Genomic DNA, 25007 nt, shown 5'->3' with positions numbered 1-25007 from the left:
AATAAAACAGTAGTAACTGAAAGTCAGAGGTGGAGGAAGTATTCAGATCCTTTACTTGTGTAAAAATAGCAAAATTATTTTCGAACACTTAATCCATTAGTTTATTAGAAAATGTTAAATTAAAAATCCCCAAATTTGGAGATACATGGTTTAACTGGACAGAATGGGTTTGGAAAATTGTAATCTGAGTAGTAACAAAAGCTGTCAGACAAATGTAGTGTTAGGGTTTTAGAAAAAAAGAAGTATATTTCCTCTGAGATGTAGTGGAGAAAGTAGCATAAAATGGAAATACTCAAGTGGAGTACAAGTACATCTAATTTGTACTTAAGTACAGAACCTAAGTAAATGTACTTAGTTAAATTCCACCAGTGGAAAAGTATATGAAAAAGTCTTAAGACTTACAGTGAGGCCTGCTTCACCTTTGACACCAGGTCGGCCCTAAAATAAGAACACAAAAAGTAGTTTCTGCACATTTAAAATTAAAATTAGAGACACATATTTGCTGAAATTAGTAATAACAAGGATTAGAGCATAATTCTCACAAAGCATTACACAGTAAATGGACATATAAAAGCATCATAAGTGTAACTCACAGGTTCCCCTGGGGTTCCAGGATCTCCCAAATCTCCTTTGATTCCCTTCAGCCCCCTCTCCCCTGCCGAGCCACGGTCACCCTGTCACACGCGTCGCATGGCAAAATATCAGCGATCAGAATATAAAACGGTCACACAAACCCACATTCAAAAGTCCCAGACAACATGGGGACTCACTTTAGCTCCGTGTAAACCTTCACCAGGTACCCCCCTTGGTCCTGTCACTCCCTGGGCCCCCTGTTCACCCTAGAATCAAACACAGGAATTAACTACTTTGCATGTGCAGGGCAGTTATAGATCTCTCAGATAGAGTTTAAAGATACATGATTTTTTTTATAGGAAGGACAACAAATCATAGCCTACCTTTGGTCCTTGAATTCCTTGTCCTTGTGGCCCTGTTGGCCCCGGAGGGCCTGGCCGCCCAGGGTTACCCTGCAGTACAGAGGATACACTGAGCATCACATTGGAGTGGACTTACTTTATACAACTTCTGAAAATTGTACAACCTAAATTCCCAAAAGAAGTCTTGGGCAACATTAGCCTTTGGTTACACACTATTGCAAACAATTCCCTATTCTCTAGGTGTGTCCCGAGTCACTTTACGGTTGTTTCATTGCATCCTCATCTAAAAAAACCTGAACCATGAAACTACAGACCCATCTCATAGTTGCCTTTTGTTTAGAAAATCTTAGAAAAAGTGGTCTATTTGGCAGATCTATACACACAGCCACACCTGCAGCCTAAAACATTTGGTAAAATCATGTCCACTAACATCTTCATTTAAAATTTTCCTTTTTGTCAAATTTTAGTTAAAAAAGGTTCTTTAGCATTTAGGTTTATTCTTCAAATGTGTTTTGTTGCCGTTTTTGTGACTAAAAGCACCTTGTAACCCTAGTTTTGCTTTAGCTTTGAGCCATGTATCACACATGTATAACCAATAATAGATGTAAAATGAATATGAAACAGCCTGTTATATTTCTAGGGAAAAGCATTTTCAAGGTGAGGATTATCCCTGTCTTATAATACTGAGTCATGCATTTCTGACACCACCATTCTCTCAACATGCATAAGGGCTGTAGTCTGCCAACATGACTGCTTTAGTTGAGGCCTCAATTAAATCCGCTGCATGACTGTGACAGTGTTGGGACCTGCAGAAACATTGGTCTGAAGCCTGCAGGGACTCTGGACAGGGTATATGAGGTGTTGCTTCGGTTAGGCCTGCTTCTCATCAGACACATGTGTCTGTGGAGATTCACACTCTGCACCAATGTGTCAGAGTGCTGCGGGGGAAATCATGATTAAATACCATGAAAAAATAAACTGGCAGCCTCAGAATATAAGGCCTCTGCGGTGGGCATGTTCACACACAAGACAAAGCACTCTTTTTTTCAATCTGGAACTCTTAGACTACAGCAAAGACATAATCCTTCGGAGGATATGACTCAATCGCAACCATTTGGTTGTATGTCAAATAGAATTACAGCAGGTTTTTTGTATACGTAAACACATTGCAATGTTGTCCTTGAATTGTGTTTGCAGAAACAAAATACAAACAGTTTTTTTTATGAGTTATAAAAGGTAGATGAAAAGTCAAAATGGAAGTCATTTCAGCCAGAGGTGATGTCAAATCTGAAAAAATTTGAAAGTTATGAAGTACCAGAGGTCCTTGGAGGCCTTCGCCCGGAGGTCCTGGTAAACCAGGCAACCCTCGGAAGCCAACATCCCCCTGCAAAGGAGAAAACACAGCGACGATATATGAACACTTACAACACAGCAATTTACAATCCATCAAACAAATGAACTGTGCTGAGTAAAATCTTGTTTCCTTTAATTCGTTTCCTCAAACAAATGACCACATTTTTCACTGGGGACATACGTTAACCTATCTTCAGTGCAGATTCAAACACTTTGAAATTGATCTTACAGTATTGGACAATTGCTTTGGCTCAGTTTTCACAGCAGTGGTTCATTTCACAAACACAAAATGTTACACTCCTAATGTTTGGCCTCACAAAGAAACCATCTGTATCATATTAAATATGCTGTAACGCTTGCTCATTTGCCACCAACATGCACTTGACAAATATTATTTTGGTCTGACAGATCCAAGTTCTCACCTTTGGTCCAGGGATGCCCACTCCTTCCTGGCCGGGTTCTCCTGGAAGTCCAGGCAGACCAGGAGGGCCCTAAACAACACAGGACATGGAGGCAGAATACAGTCGTAGAGATATTGAAATTATTAAAGGAATAGTTTGAAATTTTGCTAGGAAACTGCCGGAGACTCCAGGAAGTTACTAGTCCCGGCCAAATAATATTGTGACAAATATCGCCTGTTTGTGTTTGGATTAAAAAAACTAAATATAACGTGTTGAATAGTGAGCTTTAAATGGGATGGTAGTAATTTAAACCTACCTCTTTGCTCTTATTGATTACAAACCAAGTTAAAAGAATTGTTTGGTTGTTCGATATAAATTGTTGTAGAGGTGCTGGTACATGGATGTTGTTAAATTTCGACAGAGCCAGGCTAGCTGTTTCCTCGTTTCCAGTCTGTATGCTAAGCTAAGCTAACTGTCTGCAGGCTGGATCTTTATATTTAGCGAACAGACACGAGAGCAATATCGATCTTCTCATCTAACTCAAACGCAAAAAGCCATATATAAATAAACTGATTTCCCAAAATGTTGAACTATTTCTTTAAATCTTTTCTTCAGTGACCACATATACCCCTGCTAGCCCACATACAATTCCTTTGCTCTGTATTTACCCCTAATTCCCCTACTGTCACTCCCTGCTATGCTTTTAATTAAGAAAGAGGCGTATGAGGGCCAGGTACTGTAACTTTTGGTAATAAATGTAGATATATGGCTGGAACTGATGGGTAGAAAAAGGAAGGCAAAAGACAGATGGATAGATGACTTAATGTAATGTTTAGATGTATGGTATGAACGAACAGATTTATGGGTGGACAAATGGGCATGTCAGTCTCTAAATCAGTTCCTTACCACAGGGCCGGGATAGCCGTCTCCTTTGGGACCGAATGGACCTGCAGGGCCTGAATCCCCACGGTTCCCCTACAGCAGACAAATAGGTCAATAATTCATTCATGCAAAGGATACAAAGTGATTTACAGATATATGTTCAAAGCAAACTGAAGTGGAATGTGTATGTAAATGGACACATGTGCTGTCTGCTCCTTTCCGTCCTGCTCCTGTGTTGTGAATATTGTGCAGGGGAAGGTTAAAACTAAAAAACATGCTGAAGCATTTTATTAACTGAAATATTGAACAAGGACAGCACGACAGGATGTATGCATCCCATTTTTTTCGTTTTTGCTGGATGCTGGGAAATCTTCATGATGAAAGTGCAAACATGTGCTGACAGATCTGCCTCTTATTAAATTCTTTTTGATACTTGACTTTCCAAACATATCATCTATGACAACATGCTTAAAGTGTGTTTGCAGGCAGCCATCCAAGACAAACACATTGTTTTGTTCTAGAACAGAGGTTTACTTATACTGAGTGTTACCTTTGGACCAGGAAGTCCGTAGCCAGTCTCCCCTATCGGACCAGGAGGACCACTTGGGCCAAGATCACCCTGGAATACAAGTTAGCACTAATCAACTCTGTATTCTAACTAAATCAAATGTTGTACAAATTACAATAAATCTGTGATGAGTTTATAAAATACGATGCATTGCTATACATCAAATCACCCAACAGGCCGGGCCAGTTTAACCCAATTAGAAGCCCGTTGGACCAACTCTTTCCCACTTAGGTTAGTTTGGTTATACTTTAATTAAATGAAAGGTTTATTTAAGAATATGCACCATGTTAGCATAATATTAACTGAAATTTAAAGTTAATAAAAGTACATTTTCACAAGTATCCATAAGTAATAAATCATACCATTGCTCAGCTGTTCAGCATGTTACATAGGACCGTTTAAGTCCCTTATCATTTTAGTTCACACTGTGCTTTAGTGGTGCACGTTATGCCATTTATTCCACTGCCTGGTACGACTTGGCTCGCTCTGTTTTGGTTTTCCATTGACAAAAGTTGTGGATAGTTTTTGTTGGACCGCCTCAATCTAGGTTCCCAGTGATCTTACCGAATCTAAAAGGTGGAGTTTAAGTGCAGCGTACCACTGATTGGTCAAAGAGAATGGTCACTAGCGTGACACGGGACATCGTGCACAAACCCTTTAAATAGCCAAGTTATTGTCAATAGCGACCACGATTTTTTTATTCACGCAACCCAGATTTTTAAAAACATAGTGAAGAAGAAGATTACTAGCAAGCAAACATGAATGTAAACAATGCACAAATTAAAATAAAAAGGAAGGAAATGCTAGGCTGTAAAGATACACGTGCATTTTGGTGATAAACAATGAAATCTGCTTGTTTATAAGAAAACTTCACAAGGCACCTTTAAGTAAAGGATCTGAATACTATTCCACTACTGCTGACATTGAAAATAGTCTTCCACTTGATTCCAAACTGTTTTAAGAAACAATTGTCTATCTCTTCAAATGAGGAATATGGCGATCACTGGGAGTAGTTACCTTGGGCCCGGCGACGAAACGACCCGGAGGACCAGGGGAACCCCCCCTGCCTTGTGCCCCTGGTTCTCCCTGAAGAAAATAATTACACATCAATTAACACAACAATTAACTCATAAATTATCTTTCCTCATCATGCCTAACCATGTATGCCCGTCCAGGCCAATGGACAGGGTCGAAACACAAAGGATTTGTTACAATTATTCAATAGCACCCCACCTTTGGTCCTGAGGGTCCAGCAATGCCAGGTGGACCAGTCAAGCCCCTTATTCCTCTTTGGCCTTGGTCACCCTTAAAGATCATATTGGGAATACAGTTACTACTCTTGACAGCTGTGACTTTACTTATTATATACAGGTCAGCAAAGTCCCAGTGCAAGACACGCAAAAAAGTGAGCAGGAAATGTCACTTCTTTACCTTTTCACCCTGGGTGCCAATTCCAGGTGCCCCCTCGGACCCCCTGAGACCTACAGGGCCTGGCTCACCCTAAAGACACAATCATACACGTTTCATTACTTTCAGGGGTTTGACATTGGAGGACACGGACACATGTAGACACAGTAGGTGGTGATTTAAACTACCTTCTGTCCAGGGGCTCCGTCCTCCCCTGGCAGGCCCGGCAAACCAGACATTCCTGTTGATCCTGGCTCACCCTGAGGACAGATTCATAGATCTGTGTCAGTGTTTTTGGATTGGTAAATTTAAGAACTGTAAAAATATAAAGGGTTGCTGCTACTCACCTTTGCTCCAGGGTCCCCCGCCCCTCTCTCTCCTGGGGCGCCCACCTCGCCTGGCAAACCTTGGTCCCCCTGAGTGAGACGAGACAGCATGACAACATCTACTTATTCCAGGTATTATTATACACTGTGGCTAACATTTTGCACAGGGGTGTAACTTTGATTTCCGAGACCATGAAAGAATATTAATCCTATTTTTTGTGCGCGAACTGTGGGCATTAATGGTGTTGATTTGGCACTGGCACATATTCAGATTTAAACAGCATTGTGAGTCTATGTACAAACCTTGGCTCCAGGCAAGCCCTCTCCTTGTGGGCCTCTGCTACCCGGTGGCCCCCTTGGTCCTTCCATGCCCTGCAAGGATAAATGGATGCAGTAATAAAAAGAGATGACATCTATTAAATATCAACACTAGGCAAATATTGGATGGCTAAGGGAGTGTATGAAACTTATTGAGTTATTGAGATGGTCAAGTTTGAAAAACACGCAATACCCTTGGTTCTTTATAGCTATTAGTCATTGAATGTATTTTGCTTCATACAAAAAACCAGCACTACAGTGTTAAACGTGCCATTAGTAAGGTAAAAAAAAGATTGCCCCGATGTAGCATTGCACTCCTAAAACATTGTTGGTCTTATGATAGACAGTTAAAGAAAAGGCAAAACAAATCAATGCAGAAGACCCAGAGATATCATGCTTTTTTCCCACACATTCTTCCGTTTCAATATCTGGCGCCCACAATGCAACTTGGCCGCTGGCAGTTCGGAGGTGTGTTAAGCTAGTAGTGGCTAATGTAGCTGCTAGCGTCAAGTAGACGTGATGAGCTACAGAGGTCTGGTACTGTAAGCTCACTTCTTTCTTACGCTACACCTGCAGATTTCTTTCATTTTTTAACTTGTAGTCTTCAGACCCAGTGACATCCCTTGAGGACATTTATCAGATTTCACACAGCCCCCTCTGGAAACACAAAAGGCTTTATACAAAGGTTTCACATATGCAGTAGTACTCCTGGAGACATACTTTTATGTGTTCAATCTGCAGAGTTCCCCTTTAACCTACAATATAGTTCAAGTTCAGCATCAGTTGTGACATTGCCATTTTGTTTTACTGTCATCATTGCCATTCTGTTCTGATATCAGGGAAGTTATCTTTGGCTCAGCTGTCAGCAGGACACGGTCTACTCCAAAATAGTCAAATCAGTGAGACTGACTTTATACATAGGCCACATCATCTTATCTAATACATCTTTATTTCTATTATTTGGAATAATAAATAAAGAATGGTCCAAGGAAAATATTACAGTATTAGTGCTAGAAAGAGTCTTGCTTTAAAAAAAAGTGAAACATAAGGTTTAGCCCCCTTTTCTCACCCTAATAATTCTTGTACAGTCTAATAAGACTGATATGTACAGTACATTCATGGGACCAAGGAATAACATGCAAAACTGTAACTGTATGGCAGTTTAAGCCAAAGTGGGAGTCATTTTATTTAAGTACTTGCCTTCTCGCCCTGTATGCCTGCTCCTGGGAGGCCGAGGGGCCCTGGAAAACCTGGAGGGCCAATATCCCCCTACAGGTGCAGATAAGAATGGAGGTTAATGATGATAACAGCATGTAAGTGTTGATAGTATGACACTTACTTACTTAGCATCACACTCGCATGCCAACTGGGACATAAAGGATTTATTTCATGTGGAAAGCACCCAACTATAAAGGATTCTCTGTGCATTTCCTTTTGGCTCAGTAATGGATGAAGACTATTATGCAGTAAAATCTAACCCTAACCCAACTTGATGAGATTTTCTTTTTTTTATTCTGTCACATGCAACATTACCATAACCAATGAATGATTTTGCACTATGAAAAATCCCTTTAGGCACTGGTTTGTCATTACTACGCGAAAACATTGCAATTATCTGTGATGAACTTCACCACAAGGCTGCAGTAAAACTGTCATCACGATCTGTGGCAGGAACTTCAATGTAAAAACCTTTATGTCATTAAAGACCCATGTTTTTTCTGGGGTTTCATTCATTCCTGAATGTTATCACCATATTCCAGTGTTATAAGAAGAATTATGTAACTTTAACACACATTTCTAATCAACTCATGTCATGTCCCACCAACATCTGTGAGTTAAAAGATTGCCAGATGGCATGTAAAGATCTGAAACACATCCTGAAAAGGTAGAGAGAAAATCTTTCTGTGATTGTATGACCGTGCCAGTGCAAAGCTAGCTTTTCCATAGCCCAACACTGTGAAGCTGCGCTCCTTCTACACTATCCAGGCTTTAACTTTGATTCATCACCTGTAGACTGTGACCTCGTATATAACGCCGCGCTGAATGCATTCACTGGTGGCTCTGACAACTCTTAGCCTTCTTCTTCGCAGCAGGACTCTGGCTTTATCTCCATGCCTGTGTGAAGGCATTTCAGCCAGGCGTCTTATTTACAGCCACTCTGAACTCTTCCTACCTTGTCTCCTCTGATTCCAGCGCCCGGCTGTCCTCTGGGCCCCTGCGGCCCCACCAAGCCTCGCTCTCCCTGTGAAGATAGACAGACGTTATTGCATTTTGCCTCTTGAAATAGCAGTTAGTATACATGAAAACACTGACAATGTAAGAGCATGTGTGGGATTAAGGGAAGACTAGAAAATGCCATTCTGTCTCTTTGATTAGTCACAAATCAGACAAATGGAAAATCTTATTTTCACTTCTATCACTTAATCTGATATCCACATGAATCACCCAGTACAAATAGTTACACAACTATATAGAAGCCAAATGTGCTTTCTGATTGATGTCTTGGTAAAAACATGACTTTTTAAATTCCTGTTTATGTTGACTGTTTCCAGAGACAGTATCCAGACAGAGACAATTTTCACGTTGGATAGGTTTGGCACCAAGCCTGAGTAAATTCTTACTGCAGACTGTTACCATAGAAACCAACGCAATGCCCTTCAAAGTCACTGTGAGTTATTACAAGTCTCACATTGGACTTTAACCCACAATGTTTTTTTTTCCCTTGTTGGTCCCTTTGGATGTTTGATATTTACTATATAAACTTATGTAAAGTATCTCCAGAGTTTGTCATTAGAGGGCTGTTTCAACATTCCTTGCCTAAAGGGGGAAGGATTCTCTGTGCCTCCCAGAGATATGAATTAATGTGAGTGATTTGTGACATCAAAGGGCATAGCTGCAATGTGGACATTTTAGACTTACTTAACAGAAACAAGACTAATGCAGTGTTTCCACTGCATGGTTGTCAACGACTGCTTCTCTGTAATGGTTGTGCATATGAAAATCACATGAAACTTACATTGTTAGAATGAGCTCAGCTTACTGTTCCAGATAACATGATGTTTATGCCTATTGAGGTGTTTTCCAGCCAGTTCAGTAAAAGTTTTATATGACAGTCGCAGGATGCTTCCAAAATCAGATTCAGATGTGCTTCCTTTAAAGTGAAACTATAACTGTATTACTGTATGATAGAATTACATGTCTTGTCACATGCAATTATATTATACGGCAATACTGTAGCCATGTAAAGTTTGCCAACATTAAACTTTAGCCATCATAAGCTACTGGTTATACCACACAAAATAAGGTTGTGGCAGGGTGTGTTGAAGTACTAACAGTGTGTTTTATTTCTTATGAATTCAGCTTTTCATTTGTGAGAGGAAGAATGTGTTATTTCTTTTTTCAACAGTTACATATAGTCTCCCTTTTAGTCTGTAGTTTGTACTATGTAAACTGCTCATTGGGTACAACTGCACCAAAAGTGGTGGCAGGTTTGGGCCCAATACCTGAGGTACCTCCATATTTGCATATTTGTGCTTTTAACCCCATCTCAGTAGTCAGGGTTACCGACCATTTTATGAGGAAAAAGAGTAGCTCACATCTCATAAAATGTCTGGAGAGGATATATACGTACCTATAAGTCTAAAATACCAGAAAAAGCAGGAATAGCCATACGGTGAGGGATTAGACCAGTAATCAGAGTTGACAGTAAGTACAATGAAAAGAGTGCAGCATAATGTCTGGCTGTATATGACTCTGCAGAGGAGTCCTTTGAGAACACTTTCCTGTCTTCCAAGGACAACATAAATACAGTGACAAACACAGAAGTGCATTGATCAGCATAGAAATGCTGCGTTTGCATTGTCAGCTTCAAAAATTATAAATGTATTGTCATAACTATGTGATCTCTCATTTTTGCACACAAGCTGAGGTGATAATGATGTGGAAAAAAGAATAAAATTGCTGCGGAGCTCCTGTGACCATGGAGCTTGTTGGGACACGTTATGTGAAGAACGCTTCTTTAGAACAAGAACGCCACCTGGGAGTCTGCCGGCAAATCTGCTGTTGAGGAAATGGGCACCCTCGAGGCCAATCTGAGGGTGCAAGATACACGGCCTCCTGTACAGGGGGGGATATAGCTCTTACCATCTCAGAGGAAAGTTGTCAAATGATAAATTAGATGCAGATATGGAGAAGTGGAAAACGTCTGACTCTCACCTGTATGCCGTCTGATGTCCACCTACTCTGTTAGTGTTGTAACATACCCAAAAAGTTGATAACATTTGTTATCAACTCAAGACATTCCATTAACTTAATCACACTTAATTTAACTGTCTGCATGTCTGCAAACATCTGTCATGTTTAATGTTAGAATTGTAGAATGAAAACTGCACCTCAGGCTACTAAGAGAACCCAAATTCCCAGGTAAGATACGAGCAACTTCTTTTTAAAATATATATAAAAACACGATGAAGGAAGTCACAAAAGAAAAAAGAACGGAATAAGCTGTGGCAATGAACATGTCTTATCTTTGGATTAAGAGCATGTGTGCACCTGTGTGTGTGTGTGTGTGTGTGTGTGTGTGTGTGTGTGTGTGTGTGTGTGTGTGTGTGTGTGTGTGTGTATATCTGTATGCATGTCTGTACATCCTGAAGGGAAACAGACACAGGAACAGACTCATTCTTTCCTCTCTCAATGAGTCACTCACTCTGTCACGTCTCGGGTCATCCTGGCTATTTTCCAGTATCATCACTGCATCTGCCGGCATGTTCTCAGTGATGGACGATCAATGGATCGGAACATACAGGGAGGTAATGAGAGCCATACTGCACTGCTGTATGGGAATTTAAAGAACTTCTGTGTTGTGTTATCATCACTTGTAACCATATACGTTGTCAATTTCCTGTCACTACACCGTGGAATCTGGAGGCCAGACGGACGGGGCCTTTGCGCAGGTCAGTGGGTAGGTGGGTGAATTGAAGGTGCATGAAATGGGGTCTAAAGGGTTCAAAGCTATTAACTGGTTGGAGTGCATGAACCTCCCTGGAAAAACTGTTAGCCCCGACAGCCTGAGACATAAAAGACACTAACTCACCTTTGGTCCAGGGAGACCTTCTCCTATCTGTCCTCTCTCTCCTTGGACTCCCTGTGGCCCTTGAGGACCCTGAGTAAAACAAAACCATGTAAATGACCACTGGAGGAACATAAAAAAATACCTTTTTAACAATTGAATGTTTGCGGAATTGGGAAAAAGTCTGTGAGGGTAACACACAGGGCTGCGCAATTAATCAAAATTTTAATCGCGATTACGATTTGGTCTCCTAATGATCACAAAATCAGAGTAACGAGAAAAAATTATTATTTTGCACATTACGTTTTGCCATAAACTCCTATTTTGTCTTGTGTTCTGAATGAAAAGTATGAAGGGAAATGTCACAGTTGAAGGTTTTGCACTGTTGACTTGTTTAACTGTTTAAGTTTTTTCCAAAGTTCACAAAGGAATCATGTAAAATAGTCGTGATTTCAATATTGACCAAAATAATCGTGATTATGATTTTTTTCCATAATCGAGCAGACCTAGTTACACATGGGTGTTACAAAGTAGCAGTAATATAGATTATCAAGGATCAGACAGACCATGAACATGACATAGTTGAAATGAAAATGGCACAATTGACTGTATTCATCTGTACTGGGCATCTGTATCTGTATGCATCTCTACTAGGTGGGAGCCAAGATGCTACTAAAGTTTTGGCTTATGTTAGCTTCCCTGTCCTGCTCTCTATTTGACTTGGGGACATTTACCGATCCAGCTAAACTTGTTAACTAAGTTACGGTTCCCAAAATCATCAGGGAAGGCGTATTCACATGCAGAAAAATAGCTATTGTGCTTGTCCAACTAGGCCTACGTCTTCTCTGTAGTTAGCATCCATCCAAGGATATATCAGAACAAACAACTCTTTAATACACTTTTATATACCTTAACACTAGGGCGAAATAGCTTCTCCCTGCAATACAACAACAATGCTGCTCCTACAGTATGTACTCCACATGGATCATCAACTGGTGAGGATGCTGTTTCTTTACCTGAGACAAAAGCTTCAGCTTTAGCCTCAGTCTTTACACACTAGCTATATTGTGTACCTAGCCATCATGTGCATCTTAATATCAATCACAGGGTACTCATTTAAAATGATCGGAAAACATTGAAAAGTCACCTTGTTGATCGTGCACCCCATGTACAAAGGCTGAGTCCTTACCACAGCAGCCACAGGTTTGATTCTGACCTGTGGCCCTTTGCTGCATGTCATTCCCCCTCTCTCTCCCATTCCCATTTCCTGTCTTCAGCTGTCGTGTCAAATAAAGGCCTAAAATGCCCAAAAAATGATCTTAAGAAAAATTCAATAAATAAAATAAAATAAAAAAGTCAGTTTTGGAATGGCTTTAAAATCTGCTAGTGACACTATGAATTTTGATGGTAGAGCCGCCATGTTATCATTTTAAACTGCATATGTGCCATGCTAGAATGGAGTAACAGGGGGCTGGGGCTTAGCGAAGGATCAATTAATATTAGACTGCAACCACCTGTGGCCTTGGTATGAGCTGTGTGTGTGTCTTACTCACCAGTGGTCCAGGCTCACCAAGTCCTGGAGGACCAGGAGGCCCTGATTGCCCCGGGTAACCGACATCCCCCTGCGGAGTGTAAGGGGGCGAGATGAGTGCATGTACAGGGTGAGACACAGGTGGATTATTATGTTCTCATGACTTAATTTTCCTAAACAACAGGGTGTCAGACTTTACCTTGGGTCCCGGAAGGCCAATACCTGTTTCTCCTTGGATTCCAGGTGGCCCAGGAAGTCCCCTTTCCCCCTATAAAAAGACAGGCAGGGACCGACATGTGCCAAAAGACAAATATAGGCACGAACACACAGCTTTGTTAGTCCGATTCCTGGGCCCAAGGCATCACTTTGACATGATTGGGCGCCAGTAGAGCTGTCTAGGTTTGCAGAGGACCAAAACCAGCAAACCGGTCTAGTTCCTGCCACTCAACACTAACACACACTGCTTTTTCTACCCTTTAATATTTAACTATTTTTAAAGTGGGGTTTAGACATTGGGTTCCTTCATTCCTTAGGTCAGAACTTTATTGGTATTCCAAAGAATGCAAGTATTCACTAAGAGGCCGTAAATCAGGGCCATGGTGTGCAGCAGGAGGGCACGCAAAAGGCGTGAAGAGGGTGTGGAAATGTTAGCAGGCGCATACCGGCACTTTTTTCCTCGTTTTCCTTGCCCTTTCAGACAAGTTGGGACAATGTTTAAAGGCAGACATTAGTCTGCCATTCAGGTGATATAGAATGACTGCCAGACAATCAACATGAACATTTTTCTAAAATAATTAAGGAGGGAGCACTTGGTGGGGAGTGTGGGCTCATGGCAGAATTGACAGCTATAACATGAGAGAGGGGGCTTAAAAAAAGTAGGAGCTGACAAGGTAATAACAGATGAGGTTCTGTACTTCAGAGGGCTTTCAAATGTTCCACTGCTGATGGCTCATAACTCACAAATAAGCGTTCAAATGTGTGGTCATCGATCAGTTTGTAGGGCTACTTGACATTTGTGATATTTATACCCATGTTAAATTGATTTAATCTTAGTGCATTTTAAATGTCAACTTCACTTACTCTGAGAAAAACTCTCAGGAACACAGAGAACACTTTATTATGTCACTAATGTGTTCTTACTTTATACTTTACTAAAATGTAAAGCAAGGAACCAGTTGGAGTGGAGAACATTTGATTTACTTCTTTCTTGGTTTCCATTTGTACACTTCCCAGATTCCAGAGGTTTGGTTCAAGCATGTCAAAAAGGGATTTAAACAGCATGACTGAGGAATACTTACTTTTTTACCAATTGCACCTTCAGGTCCGACATCGCCAGGTGGACCAAGAGAACCCTGAGTTGTGAATAAGTGTGTGAGGGTTACACATGGACATTGAAAAGTAGCAGTTATTGTAGATAAATGGATCAGACAGACCCTGAACATGACATAGTTGAAATGAAAATGGTACAATTGTGTACGCGGCCAAACCCCTCCCCTAATCAGTGATTGTCCAAAGTTTTCAACCAGTACAGAGTTATTCTGTACAGCTAGCTAGCTAGCTAGCTACAGATGATAACATTTTTAGTGACAATTTTAAAATGTATATTTGCCATGCTAGAATGGATAGCTTGATACATGTAGCAGCAATAACCAAGGGGGCATGGGCATCAGCAAAGGGCCAATTGGATTCTATGATAAAAAAAAAAGAAAAAAACGAATGGTAGATTTCACCTGAAGTCCACGATTTCCTCTTGGGCCAATGGTACCTTCAGGACCCTAGAAAAGAAGAAGAATTGCTTAAAATTAATAATCCATGGTGATCATAAACAATACGTTCATTTTAAAGGAGTTGTGTTAGATTTAATGATATTGTCTATCATATAAAATATATAGGTTAAAAAGAAGAATGAACTTCAACTGGTGATTACATCTTAAATCTAATTTTACTTTAAAAATGTGTAAGTGAGTTCTAGCAGATTTTATTGACTGCATCAGTGAAGCAATGACTAAAACAAAAAATAAAATGGCAACAGAAAGGTATACTTGAACTTGGTTTCAAGTTCTTACAACATTAAATGTAAAAGAGCAACATACTCTGTCTCCCTTAATTCCAGGTGTGCCACACTCCCCTCTCTCTCCCTGTAAGAGAAGACAAAGCAGTTTAGTGAAGTCTTTAGCATAGTGTCATTTGCATAATTTCAAATTCATGAAACAAATTTCCTTTCCATGGAGCAATTAGCTTGGAATAATAGGTTTAAATATCCCGGCCAGGAGCTGGTGTGCAACAACTAATGACATGAAATTGACGTAATTAAATTCCTTTAAAAGAAAAGTAACTATATATACTTGCATAGAGGCTTGACATTAAACACAGATGATAAAAAGGAGAACAAATGCCTTGATCTTTCCAAAGTCTTCTCTGTGAATCAAGGCACTTTATCAGGTCTGGAAAACACAATTCAGTGTCTCTCACTGTTGCAGATTTGGAAGCGTTGGAACCCGATATTTTGACAAACAATGGGGGCATATAGAGAGACTGTATAGTATAATCTATACAATACCTTCTCTCCTTTGTATCCAGGTTTTCCCTGTGTGTACAAAACAGTTTTGTTAAGTCAGAAGGAGACAGGCAACAACCAAAACACTGCCACACAGACCACAGAGCAAGACTTGTCTCTTTTAATGTAGAGCAATGATTCATGTGAAAGTGGAAATAAATGAAAAGTTGAAAAGTTTTTACCCAAACTTAGTAAATAGTTTCCTCAAAGATACTAAGTAAATCTTAACAACCTTTTTTGAGACCCTCAGCTCACCTCTGATCCTTCCCGACCCGGAAGTCCACTGAGCCCACCCTCACCCTAAGGGAAAGAGGGATTTTAGTTTTACAAGGAATGGCAACCCTCCTGGTATGTAACAGCAATCTCTTGAACTGGGAGAAGGTATGTAGGTTAAGCGAGGTAGCACCTTCTGTCCTTTTGTGCCGGGGCTTCCATCTTCTCCAGGACGGCCCTTCTTTCCCTGAAGAGAAAGTCATGGAAGTGCCATTAGGCAGAAAACAAGTGTAATAATTGGCTAATAAATGTGGAGCGCTTCAGAATATAGGGTATGCAGCATAGAATGATGTTTCAGGAACTGTGCACCATCTTCAGATCTTAAAGGAAAAAGCATGACAAGATCTTAGTTATAGCCTAGATTAGCATAAAGACTGAAAGCAGGGGGAAACAGGTAGCCTAACTTGTTAATTAGCCTTTGTGGTGCTAGTAGGCCGATTATATCACCTTTGGACGGGGCCAGGTTAGCTGTTATCCCCCTTTTCCAGAATTTGTACTAAGCTAAGCTTACTGGCTGGTGGCTTGAAGTTCATATTTACCATACAGATATGATGCATGTCGTTGTGGGAGTTATTGGCAATCACACTATTCGGTCGTTTAGGTATGAGGACATGGTCATTTTTCATCTTCCAGGAGAACAATAGCTGTAAATTGTAGTGTAGCTGCTCACTTTTCTGTGACCTATATAGGCCTCATGGAAGCAACATGTTGCAGTGCAGCAAGTGCAACATGGATAAAGGCCATTGAGTCTGGGAGCAGATAAGTCAAAGGGAACTTCAAGATGTCTGCATGAGGACTTACCAGAACTGTCTGTCTCTTCTCTCTGTTTTCATGCATGTGGGTGCATGCTCTTATCTTTCAAGTATCTCCCTGTCTGTATGTCTCTGTCTGCACACACTGCTTCCGTCAGTGTGCGCCTGCTGTCAGTGATGTGAAACAGCTTTTGTTCGGAGCATTAGGTTCAAGGGGGTAATGACTCTGTTCTCATCCTGTGAAAAATACACCAAAGCAAATCACTACGGCTAATTGCAGCTGTCCTTGATGGCAAGATGCATTCACATCACGACACAGCTTTGGCAGGTGAAGAAAGTCATGCATGTAACATCTTTTCCACCGAGCATGTGTCCTCAGATAATCCCAAGTAACTGGGTTCATTCAACAGACACGATCCTACTGACTTCCCATGTAAATATCTGTTTCGGCCTGTTCCCAATCAAATGCAACAGGAATGCAAGGTATTTGCTTTACTCTCACTGCTGCAGGGAAACAGAGCTTCTCAAAACCACATGATTTACTAAACCCTACAAAAACCCTGCAATTATGTAGCCTGTTAGCATCAAGGGTGCCTTTGTCAGCTGTGTTGTTCTCTATGGTGCTTCAAAAGGAGCCAATTTGGGAGTAATTGTCTTTTAGGGGCATCTTGTTCTATGTAGCAGAGGAGGGCAAATATGGAACCCCAAATAGTTCAATATTAACGAAAAAGACATTATAAAATAATTAAACAAGTAATTTGTGTAATTGTGTAACATATTCGGTTTGGGCATCTGGTAAGGATGCCCCCTGGGCGCCTCCCTAGGCAGGTGTTCCAGGCATGTCCAACTGGGAGGAGGCCTCGGGGAAGACCCAGGACTAGGTGGAGGGATTATATCTCTAACCTGGCCTGGGAACGCCTCAGGATCCCCCAGTCAGAGCTGGTTAATGTGGCTCGGGAAAGGGAAGTTTGGGGTCCCCTGCTGGAGCTGCTGCCCCCGCGACCTGACCCCGGATAAGCGGACGAAGATGGATGGATGGTGTAAAATATATAAATAAAACAACAATTTGTAAAATAAATGTAACCCTTTGGGGTTCTAAAGGCCAATGCTGCGTAGGAGGATACTTACAGGAGGGCCGCTGGCTCCCCTCTCACCCTTGTCACACGCACACTTGCTCTGGGCCAGAGGACACTTCAAACACAGGGAAAGAAGAGTCAGACAGGCCTTTTTGGGGACACAAATCAAGAAATGTGCAGAGGCTTACCCCTTCATCTGCTAGCGCCGTCTGTGGAGGAAGAAACACAAGAATATTAAGATGAATTATCAGACTTACTCCATATGGATTATTTATACCCAACCACCACACATTTACAGAAAAATCATAGAAAATGATTGAATTTAAAAATTGAGGTAAGCTTTTGAATCTGGTCTCAAATGCCGTAATTAAACTCTTTTTTGGTTTTCCATTAGCAAAAGTTGTGGATAGTACCTGGTACTTTTTTTGGTAACACCTCGGTCTAGCTTTCAAGAGAGCTGAGCCAATACTAAAACATTAGGAAGTGAAAATGCTGCAGACCACTGATTGTTTAGAGAGAATAGTGCGACAGGGGACATCCTGCACAAATCCACCATTTATAAATAGCCAAGCTACCATCAACAGTGACCTCAATTTTTTTATTCACTCGCCCCAGACTGGAGCCAAACACACCTGCTACTCAAACACCCAATTAAACTGGTTCACAGCTGGCCTGGGCTCAGTTTGTCAAACAGCCTTCAACCTCCACCTGATTCTGCGAGAGGACCCTCATCCTGCATTTCCTCTTGGAATAGCCCGATATCACCCTACAGGTTGCTTTTCTCTTCAAAGCTTACCACATTCTCTTCACAAGGGGGAATGGTCAAATTACACCCAGACTAAACACAAACCACATGCGTTGAACAGTGTAATAGCTTCGCTAAGCATCCAGAGGATGTTTCTGTGGTAGGCAGGGGTGTCTGAAGACAACACAGACAGTCTTAGAGGACGGAGCAATGCAGTCGAATGCTGAGACTGAAGATAAAAGACAGTTTCTCAGCTGAGACAGAGACACATGCTTATGACATACAGATGCTGCCTATGCAGAGCAAAGAGATGAAAGTCTGGTTTATGGACTGGCTGCTGCTGCCGGGCTCTTGCATGCAAGCAGAATTGCAGGCTGTCAGGTTCAATGCTGTAGGAGCCTCAGTGCAAGTTTTTGACTTATCATATTTGGATGGGTACCACCTGTGTCAACAGTAAGCCTGAGTTTGAAGTGGGGTTTGAGGAGCTGCTTGAATGATGTAGCGTGCATGCATGTTCTTGCTGGGTTCCTGCTCTTACTGCACCCGATTTTCCCACAGAGAGGTTTAATGCGGAGCATATGTTACAGCCAACAGCCTGGTTGTGTCTGCAGGATGTTGCTGTGCAGCACGTTCTAATTATCGCAGTGGAAATTAACCGTCGGTTTTTGAAAGTAAGATAAACAATACACATTTTTCGGCCAACTGAGTGGATGTCAGAGTGAATTTCATTTTACAGTGATGACAGCAGACCTTTTACTATGGCAGCAGGTAGCAGTTGTACTTCAGGGATGCAATAAGACAAGAAATCAAGCAGTGGGTGGTGTCAAAGACAGCGGAGGAAGTTATTATTGGGTGCATGGAGACGTAAGAGACGCTAACATTTGATACATTTGGAAAAGTCACACTGCATAATGGATTTTTTAAGCTTCTATCTGGCATACATTACTGGGAATAAACAATTATCAAACAGACATGCAATTTGCACAATGTTGCAGGTGATTTTTGTAACTGAGAAAGATCTCAGTTACAATGCCTTTTGTTAAAAAAGCTGAAATCTCAATTTAATAAAACTTCCATTAATAGGGAAGAGTCAATCTAGTCACACTTAAAGCGAGACTCTTTGTAACTTTTGTTAAACAAAGAGACATTATGGGCATTAAAGTAAAAGCTTAAGAGTTTCATTGCTTATAAATGTAACTTTTGTTTTGTAAGACTAAGGATATGTTATTTCTGTTCTCCAAAATTACCGTATCATGCATAACATCGAAAACTAGAAAGCTGCTTCCGAATGAACTTTGATTACCAATTTCACCATCTACAATCCTGCATCGAATTTGACACAAAGCAAAATAAGTTTATTTTTTACTCACAATCCCCTTCATAAATGTATCCACAATGCCTCGGTCCTGCAGGTTGTGAAGATAGCGTGAGGCTGGGGAGCTAGCAATTAGCCGCAGCTGAGCTATATTGGCGGGCTCGTTGGCTTCAGGTGTGATGCCTATGGTGAAGAAGCGGATGCCCTGGTTCTTGGCATCGGCCACGGCTGAAAAGATGTCTGGGTTCCTGGGGTGCGAGACGCCGTCGAAGAGCAGAACGGCCACCTTGATGCTGCTGGGATCCGACTCCTCCAGGTAAATACGGGTGAGGTTGGTGATGGCGAAGGTGGTGTAGGTGCCGTGACCGATGTACGTGATGGGAGCGAGTCGGGCCTTGAAGTCGGCGATGCCCCTCCACTGTTTGAAGGTCTGCTCAATGATGACATGGCTGCTGTACTGCAGGAGGGCGGCCCGGGAGCTGAGGCCCCGGCCGGTCTGCAGCCGCAGGCTCTGCAGGCGGTCCATCACGTCTGAGGCGAAGCGCTTCTCCTGGGCATGGTTGTCCTTGGCGCTCTCTGAGCTGTCGATCAGGAAGGCTAACTCCAAACTGCAATCTTCATCAATTCGTGCTGACAAGGAAGAGGAGATAGCCATTTAGTAACAATAAGATAGTAGGAATTAATGGAATAGTTGAACATTTTGGGAAATACAATTTGTTTTCTTGCTGGGAGTTGGGTGAGAAGATCTATACCACACTCATGTCTGTATGCTAAATATATGGTTAGCTTAGCATCAATCTTGGAAACAAGGGGAAACAGTTAGCCTAGAGGCAGGCTTTTTAAAAGGAGGGCCTGTCCTAAAATGAATTTCATTATTAGATGATAGCCATTTTGGCTTCATAACAAACCTAACAAACCACCAAGTTGACAAGTTGGTTGTCTAGACCTTTTCGATCAAGATACTTTCATATCGACAGAGCAAAAGACTTTCATATCCAGCCAAACATAAAGATTCAACTGATCACAGCCAAATGGATTTTATGAGTGAGAGAGAAAACTTCATTTGTGGAGCCTTCAGAAGGGGTAAAGGTGATTTATTGACTGTTTATTCTCTATAGGCTGATGCCTTTTCAGTACAAGTGTGATAAGTTCATGAGTGTGACATATAATTTTGAAGAGAAAATAAAAGTAACTCAACTTGCTGCACCAACCTTCAGCAATGGAAGGAGGTCACAGATCTAATACAGGCTGAGTATAAATCACATTAATCTTCACGGAAATATGTCACAGAGAGAATGCGCCTGGGGAAACAGGATTCTGAACGAATAAAACATTTGGGTAACAGAGCACTGAACGGTCACACAGGAGATGGATGGCTCTGAGGAGCCTGAGAGATATGATCAATCCGAGTGGATTGCATCCTCCAGCGATGTCCTTGTTGAGTATCATGTTCTATTTTTTTTACCTGTGGCAGCAGCTTTTTTCCAGTGATGAAAACAGTGAAAGATGTGCTGCATGCACAAATTCCACACCATTTTTTTTAAGAAAGAGCATCAGTGGGAAAGAGTCAATAAAACAACCCCCAGTATAAAAAAAAAGCACTTTAGACTTACATTTGCCATTTTGCGGAATGGAATTGGATGGATTTAATCTGCTCTTCTTCTTGGTGGTCACCACCTCTTCCTCATAGTCTTCTTCATAGTCCTGTGCCCAAAGACCCTGAAGTCCCCACAGTAGCAGAAACCAGTGCAGTGAGGGGACCATGACTTCCCTGAGAGATAAAGAGAAGACAGATGATAAAAAAGACCTGTCAGACACGTCCTTAAATTTGAATACCTTCCCAAAAAAAACTTGCACACACTCAGAGAACAAGCTTTAACAGGCATGCGTGTTTAAGACTTAGGCATCAACCATGCATAACTCACAATGTTGCTGACTAAGGTCTCCAATGTGTTCAGCTCTATAAAGCTCTCCTGGCAGTGAGGAAATTCAGAAAAGTGCAAATAGGGAAAAGGAGAGATTGTTCATTCAGTTAGTTTGGTTCCATGTTCTGAGCATCAAGCTGAGTGTCCTCTTCCACTGTTATTGAGTCTGTCGGTCAAGTAGGCCCCTTATGGTGACAGCAGCAGCAGCAGCAGCGCGTTGCTGAAAAGGTTAGACTGTATTCCGGCTCTCATGAGACTCAAATTCAAGCCATTCTAAGCTTGCAGTAAATTAAGGGAAGTCCAGCCCTTTTTTGAACTCACTCACTCCCATTTAGGGGAGAGTATAGGAGGGGTGCCTGAGGAGGCAGCTACAGACACTCCAGAAATTCCTCGTCATGACAGAGCAATTATTGCCCCCCCCCGTGTCACTTTTACTTTGTTAGCTCTGGTAAGTCCTCAGCTATTTAAAACGGGAATAGAGAGGAAAGCCCCTGGGAATAATATCAATGTGTCCAGGACAGCTGGTTTAAAATCAAAAGAGGCATTTATCAATGTGTTGCCAATGTGTTGTGTGGTAGCTACCATTAAGGGCACCAAGATCAGATACATGATAATATTTCTGGAGAGTTTGGGTGTTTGTAATGACATTTTACACATGCAAAGGCTGATTCTAATGTTTCTAATAAAATATCACTGTTTGTAGGCAAAAAAAATTATAACAAAGCAGGATTAGGCTACTTTTGAAAAAAAAAAAACAACACAATCTTCCTCTTACAAATGTTCAATTGATACGAAATAAAACCCACCTTTGCTCAATTGAATACACTCAGAAATGTTGCTGCTACAGCCTTATTTGTTCTGGTGTGACCTGTAGCTTACGGTGGCTAAGGGTAAATGTCCGTTAGTTAACTTTAGATAGATGAGTACTTGGACTACTACACTGTATATTTAGCATTTGCCATTATTCTGTAATTGTCAATTGTGGCAGTTGTGGTTATAATGAGACACAGGTGACATGAGAGCTGATGAACAGGTGAAACACATCAGGGCGGCGCAGACAATCCCATAAGGCGGGAAAACACACAAGGCAGGAAATCAAACAAGACACGACACATGGGAAATGACCCTACAAAATAAAACAGGAAACTAAACTAAACCCAGGATCATGATAAAACCTGTAATATCTATTACTGATATTTTGGCCACTTGGGAGCAGTAACAAGCTGTGAACACAAAGTTGATATGGTGAACTTGTTTACACATCCAGCACACAGCAACGTTAGCATTGATTTGGTCTCTACCAAATATCTGGCTCTTCAGCTGCTAAATGCTCACATATGTTCACTAGCTAGTTGCTAACTTTGTCTGTCTGCCATTTGGTTCTGGGCAGGTAGTGTGCAGTTAAGCTTTTTTTGCTGAAAACAGCTGCCTGCTGCAGCCCAAAATGGTGCTCCGAGAGCTGTGAGAGTGAACCAAAACAGTTAAGTTGTGGGCAATAAAACCAAAACAATGAGCTGAAAGACGCTAAAGCTACATCAAGCTGAGAGGGACTGCAGAGTTGCGTGACAGTTGTTTTAAAAATAGATTTTTTAAATAAAGAATATATTATTCACATTTTCTTTCATTGTGCCTCCAGATGCCTCACCCTCGGAATAATCCAGAGAGCTGGAAAAGTTTGGATAGGTGATTCATACCTTAAGGCAACTCAGCCTGCAAGAGCAGCGTACCATGATTCATCTGTGAAAACACCTAGAGCAGTCATTTGTTAATCTTTCTCTTGGCATGATTTATGTAAACATATATTTCCAAGAGCCTGAAAGAAGTAAATTTGTATGAAGGGTAGTGCCACTGTAGCATTTACAGCTAAATAGTCTGCATATTTTATTCTTTTCTGACAGGACAGGTGTTTAGTTTTTTTTGTCTACAGTCACAGTTTAGTTTATTCATCCATTTTGTTCAGATATCATCATAATGGGTGAGATCTACCCAATAAGCTTTTCTTATATATCATATACACCTTAACTCTACTTTCAAAGTCAAAAGAAGTCTCTTTTCTGGAAGAGATCTCTTCAAAGCCGGACGTGAAAGGTTATAATTTCAGAATCGGTCCAGTTTTTATTGAAACCTGCTGCGTATCCTTTTCAGCACCAAAGTCTCATAACGCCTTAATCTTATTATAATTCCTATGTAGTCCCGGATCAGAGGACTCTTAACATCCCATGAGACTGTCTGCAGCCATAAAAGCTGGAGCTGAAATCACATAACTCTGCAACATGGCGTGTGTTTTTATTGCCTACTGTATTAGAAAGGTTAACTGTCACTCAAGAATGCTCCGCCTGAAAGATGGACCTGCTCAAATCTGGTTCAGCTCTCCTTACTTCATGTAGAGAACTGATTAAGCAAAGTAAGGGTTTATGGCAATTATTTTTGTCGTAATATTGTGTCTGTTTGGAACTAGTTTGCAGCAAGAAATAGGAAGAAGCTGTCATTGCTGTCTGGCCTCGCTGCTTTGGCTACTTCCCATAAATGAATACAACTTTTACAGCTCAGACACTTGTTTTGTTGCCTAACACATAATATTTGGCAAAACTAGGACACAGCATAACATTGAATTTCAATATGAAATGCCTTATATATGGAAAACCACAGAATATCCAGTTATGATATGCCCAAATAGGACATCTGCAAATCCACATGCTTGTTATGACAATAAAAAAAGCAAGTTAAGTTCTTATGTTCTTGATTTTGTTCACAGCAGGGATTCTGAAATAATGTGCCTACATGTTCACTATGCAGCATTTAAAGTGTGCTTTCTTAAAGCAGATCCCACAGTGTCTCTAAACCCACCAACGAGGTGACATTCAGTCAATGAGTATATGGGAGTACATGAATAAAAATGGTCTTATTTACATGAGCACATAAAAGGGCAAAGCAGGACATGGCATTTTTTATTCAATGCCACTGAATTTACTTTAAGAGTAAATCGTTTCCTGAGAAAAGGTATGTGGTATAAAAAGAGGAGGAAAACAAGAGTTATTTTATGACACTGCGAAAGCCACCACTTAGCTCTTTGAAATTCCCTACCCCTCCAGGTATCTATCCTGTGACATTTAACCAATGTTTTTACAAGATAATGCATGTTCTTTCAACATATAGTTTCAGCACCAACTGACATCAGTGGCTGTTTATTGTTAGTGGGCTGAATGGCAAACCAAGTAAAAGTACTCAGAGCAACGAAACCGCTACGTACAGGTATGTCCCAACAGGTTTTCATACCAGTCTGATCTAAAGGGGAGCTGACAGCTACACCACAGACCAAGGTAAAACTGAACATAATCCTGTAAGAGTGTAACTGTCATGGCGTACCAGAGGAATGTGTTATTGGTTGCTGTACAACAAACATTCAGAAAGAGTTTTAGAAGTTGTCAATTATAGATAAAATGCATTAATAAGTTACAAACATGTTTTGTTTGTCTTGTACCTGACGGTCATTGTCTGAGTGTTTAAAGCATGCTAACATTTTGCTAATTAGCATCAAACACAAAGTAAAGCTGAGGCTGATGGAAATGTTAGTT

General features: G+C 41.0%; 1 protein-coding gene across 2 annotated transcripts in view; it reads right to left on the bottom strand.

Annotated features, from left to right (window-relative positions):
- The window catches only part of LOC144513035 (uncharacterized), a 36146-nt gene that overhangs the window by 6987 nt on the left and 4152 nt on the right, over positions 1-25007 (bottom strand). Inside the window, exons 1-30 of one of the 2 annotated variants that reach the window (XM_078244096.1) lie at positions 21433-21694; positions 21121-21278; positions 19563-20137; positions 17636-17656; positions 17500-17562; positions 15753-15806; positions 15602-15646; positions 15350-15376; positions 14883-14927; positions 14520-14564; positions 14088-14141; positions 12989-13057; positions 12812-12880; positions 11283-11351; positions 8364-8432; positions 7391-7459; positions 6176-6244; positions 5894-5962; positions 5735-5806; positions 5571-5639; positions 5373-5444; positions 5157-5225; positions 4122-4190; positions 3596-3664; positions 2711-2779; positions 2251-2319; positions 957-1025; positions 771-839; positions 594-674; positions 403-438 (exon numbers count right to left, since the gene is read on the bottom strand). In XM_078244096.1, coding sequence (XP_078100222.1) covers positions 403-438; positions 594-674; positions 771-839; positions 957-1025; positions 2251-2319; positions 2711-2779; positions 3596-3664; positions 4122-4190; positions 5157-5225; positions 5373-5444; positions 5571-5639; positions 5735-5806; positions 5894-5962; positions 6176-6244; positions 7391-7459; positions 8364-8432; positions 11283-11351; positions 12812-12880; positions 12989-13057; positions 14088-14141; positions 14520-14564; positions 14883-14927; positions 15350-15376; positions 15602-15646; positions 15753-15806; positions 17500-17562; positions 17636-17656; positions 19563-20137; positions 21121-21271 — 2376 coding nt within the window. In that variant the 5' untranslated portion in view covers positions 21272-21278; positions 21433-21694. Of the gene's footprint in view, positions 1-402; positions 439-593; positions 675-770; positions 840-956; positions 1026-2250; positions 2320-2710; positions 2780-3595; positions 3665-4121; positions 4191-5156; positions 5226-5372; positions 5445-5570; positions 5640-5734; positions 5807-5893; positions 5963-6175; positions 6245-7390; positions 7460-8363; positions 8433-11282; positions 11352-12811; positions 12881-12988; positions 13058-14087; positions 14142-14519; positions 14565-14882; positions 14928-15349; positions 15377-15601; positions 15647-15752; positions 15807-17499; positions 17563-17635; positions 17657-19562; positions 20138-21120; positions 21279-21432; positions 21695-25007 lie in introns of those variants that run through there. The other variant, XM_078244097.1, reaches the window with a different exon arrangement.

This window comes from Sander vitreus, chromosome 24 (genome assembly GCF_031162955.1).
Source record: "Sander vitreus isolate 19-12246 chromosome 24, sanVit1, whole genome shotgun sequence".
NCBI classification, from domain to species: domain Eukaryota; kingdom Metazoa; phylum Chordata; class Actinopteri; order Perciformes; family Percidae; genus Sander; species Sander vitreus.
This window is presented reverse-complemented; position numbering and strand designations above follow the sequence as displayed.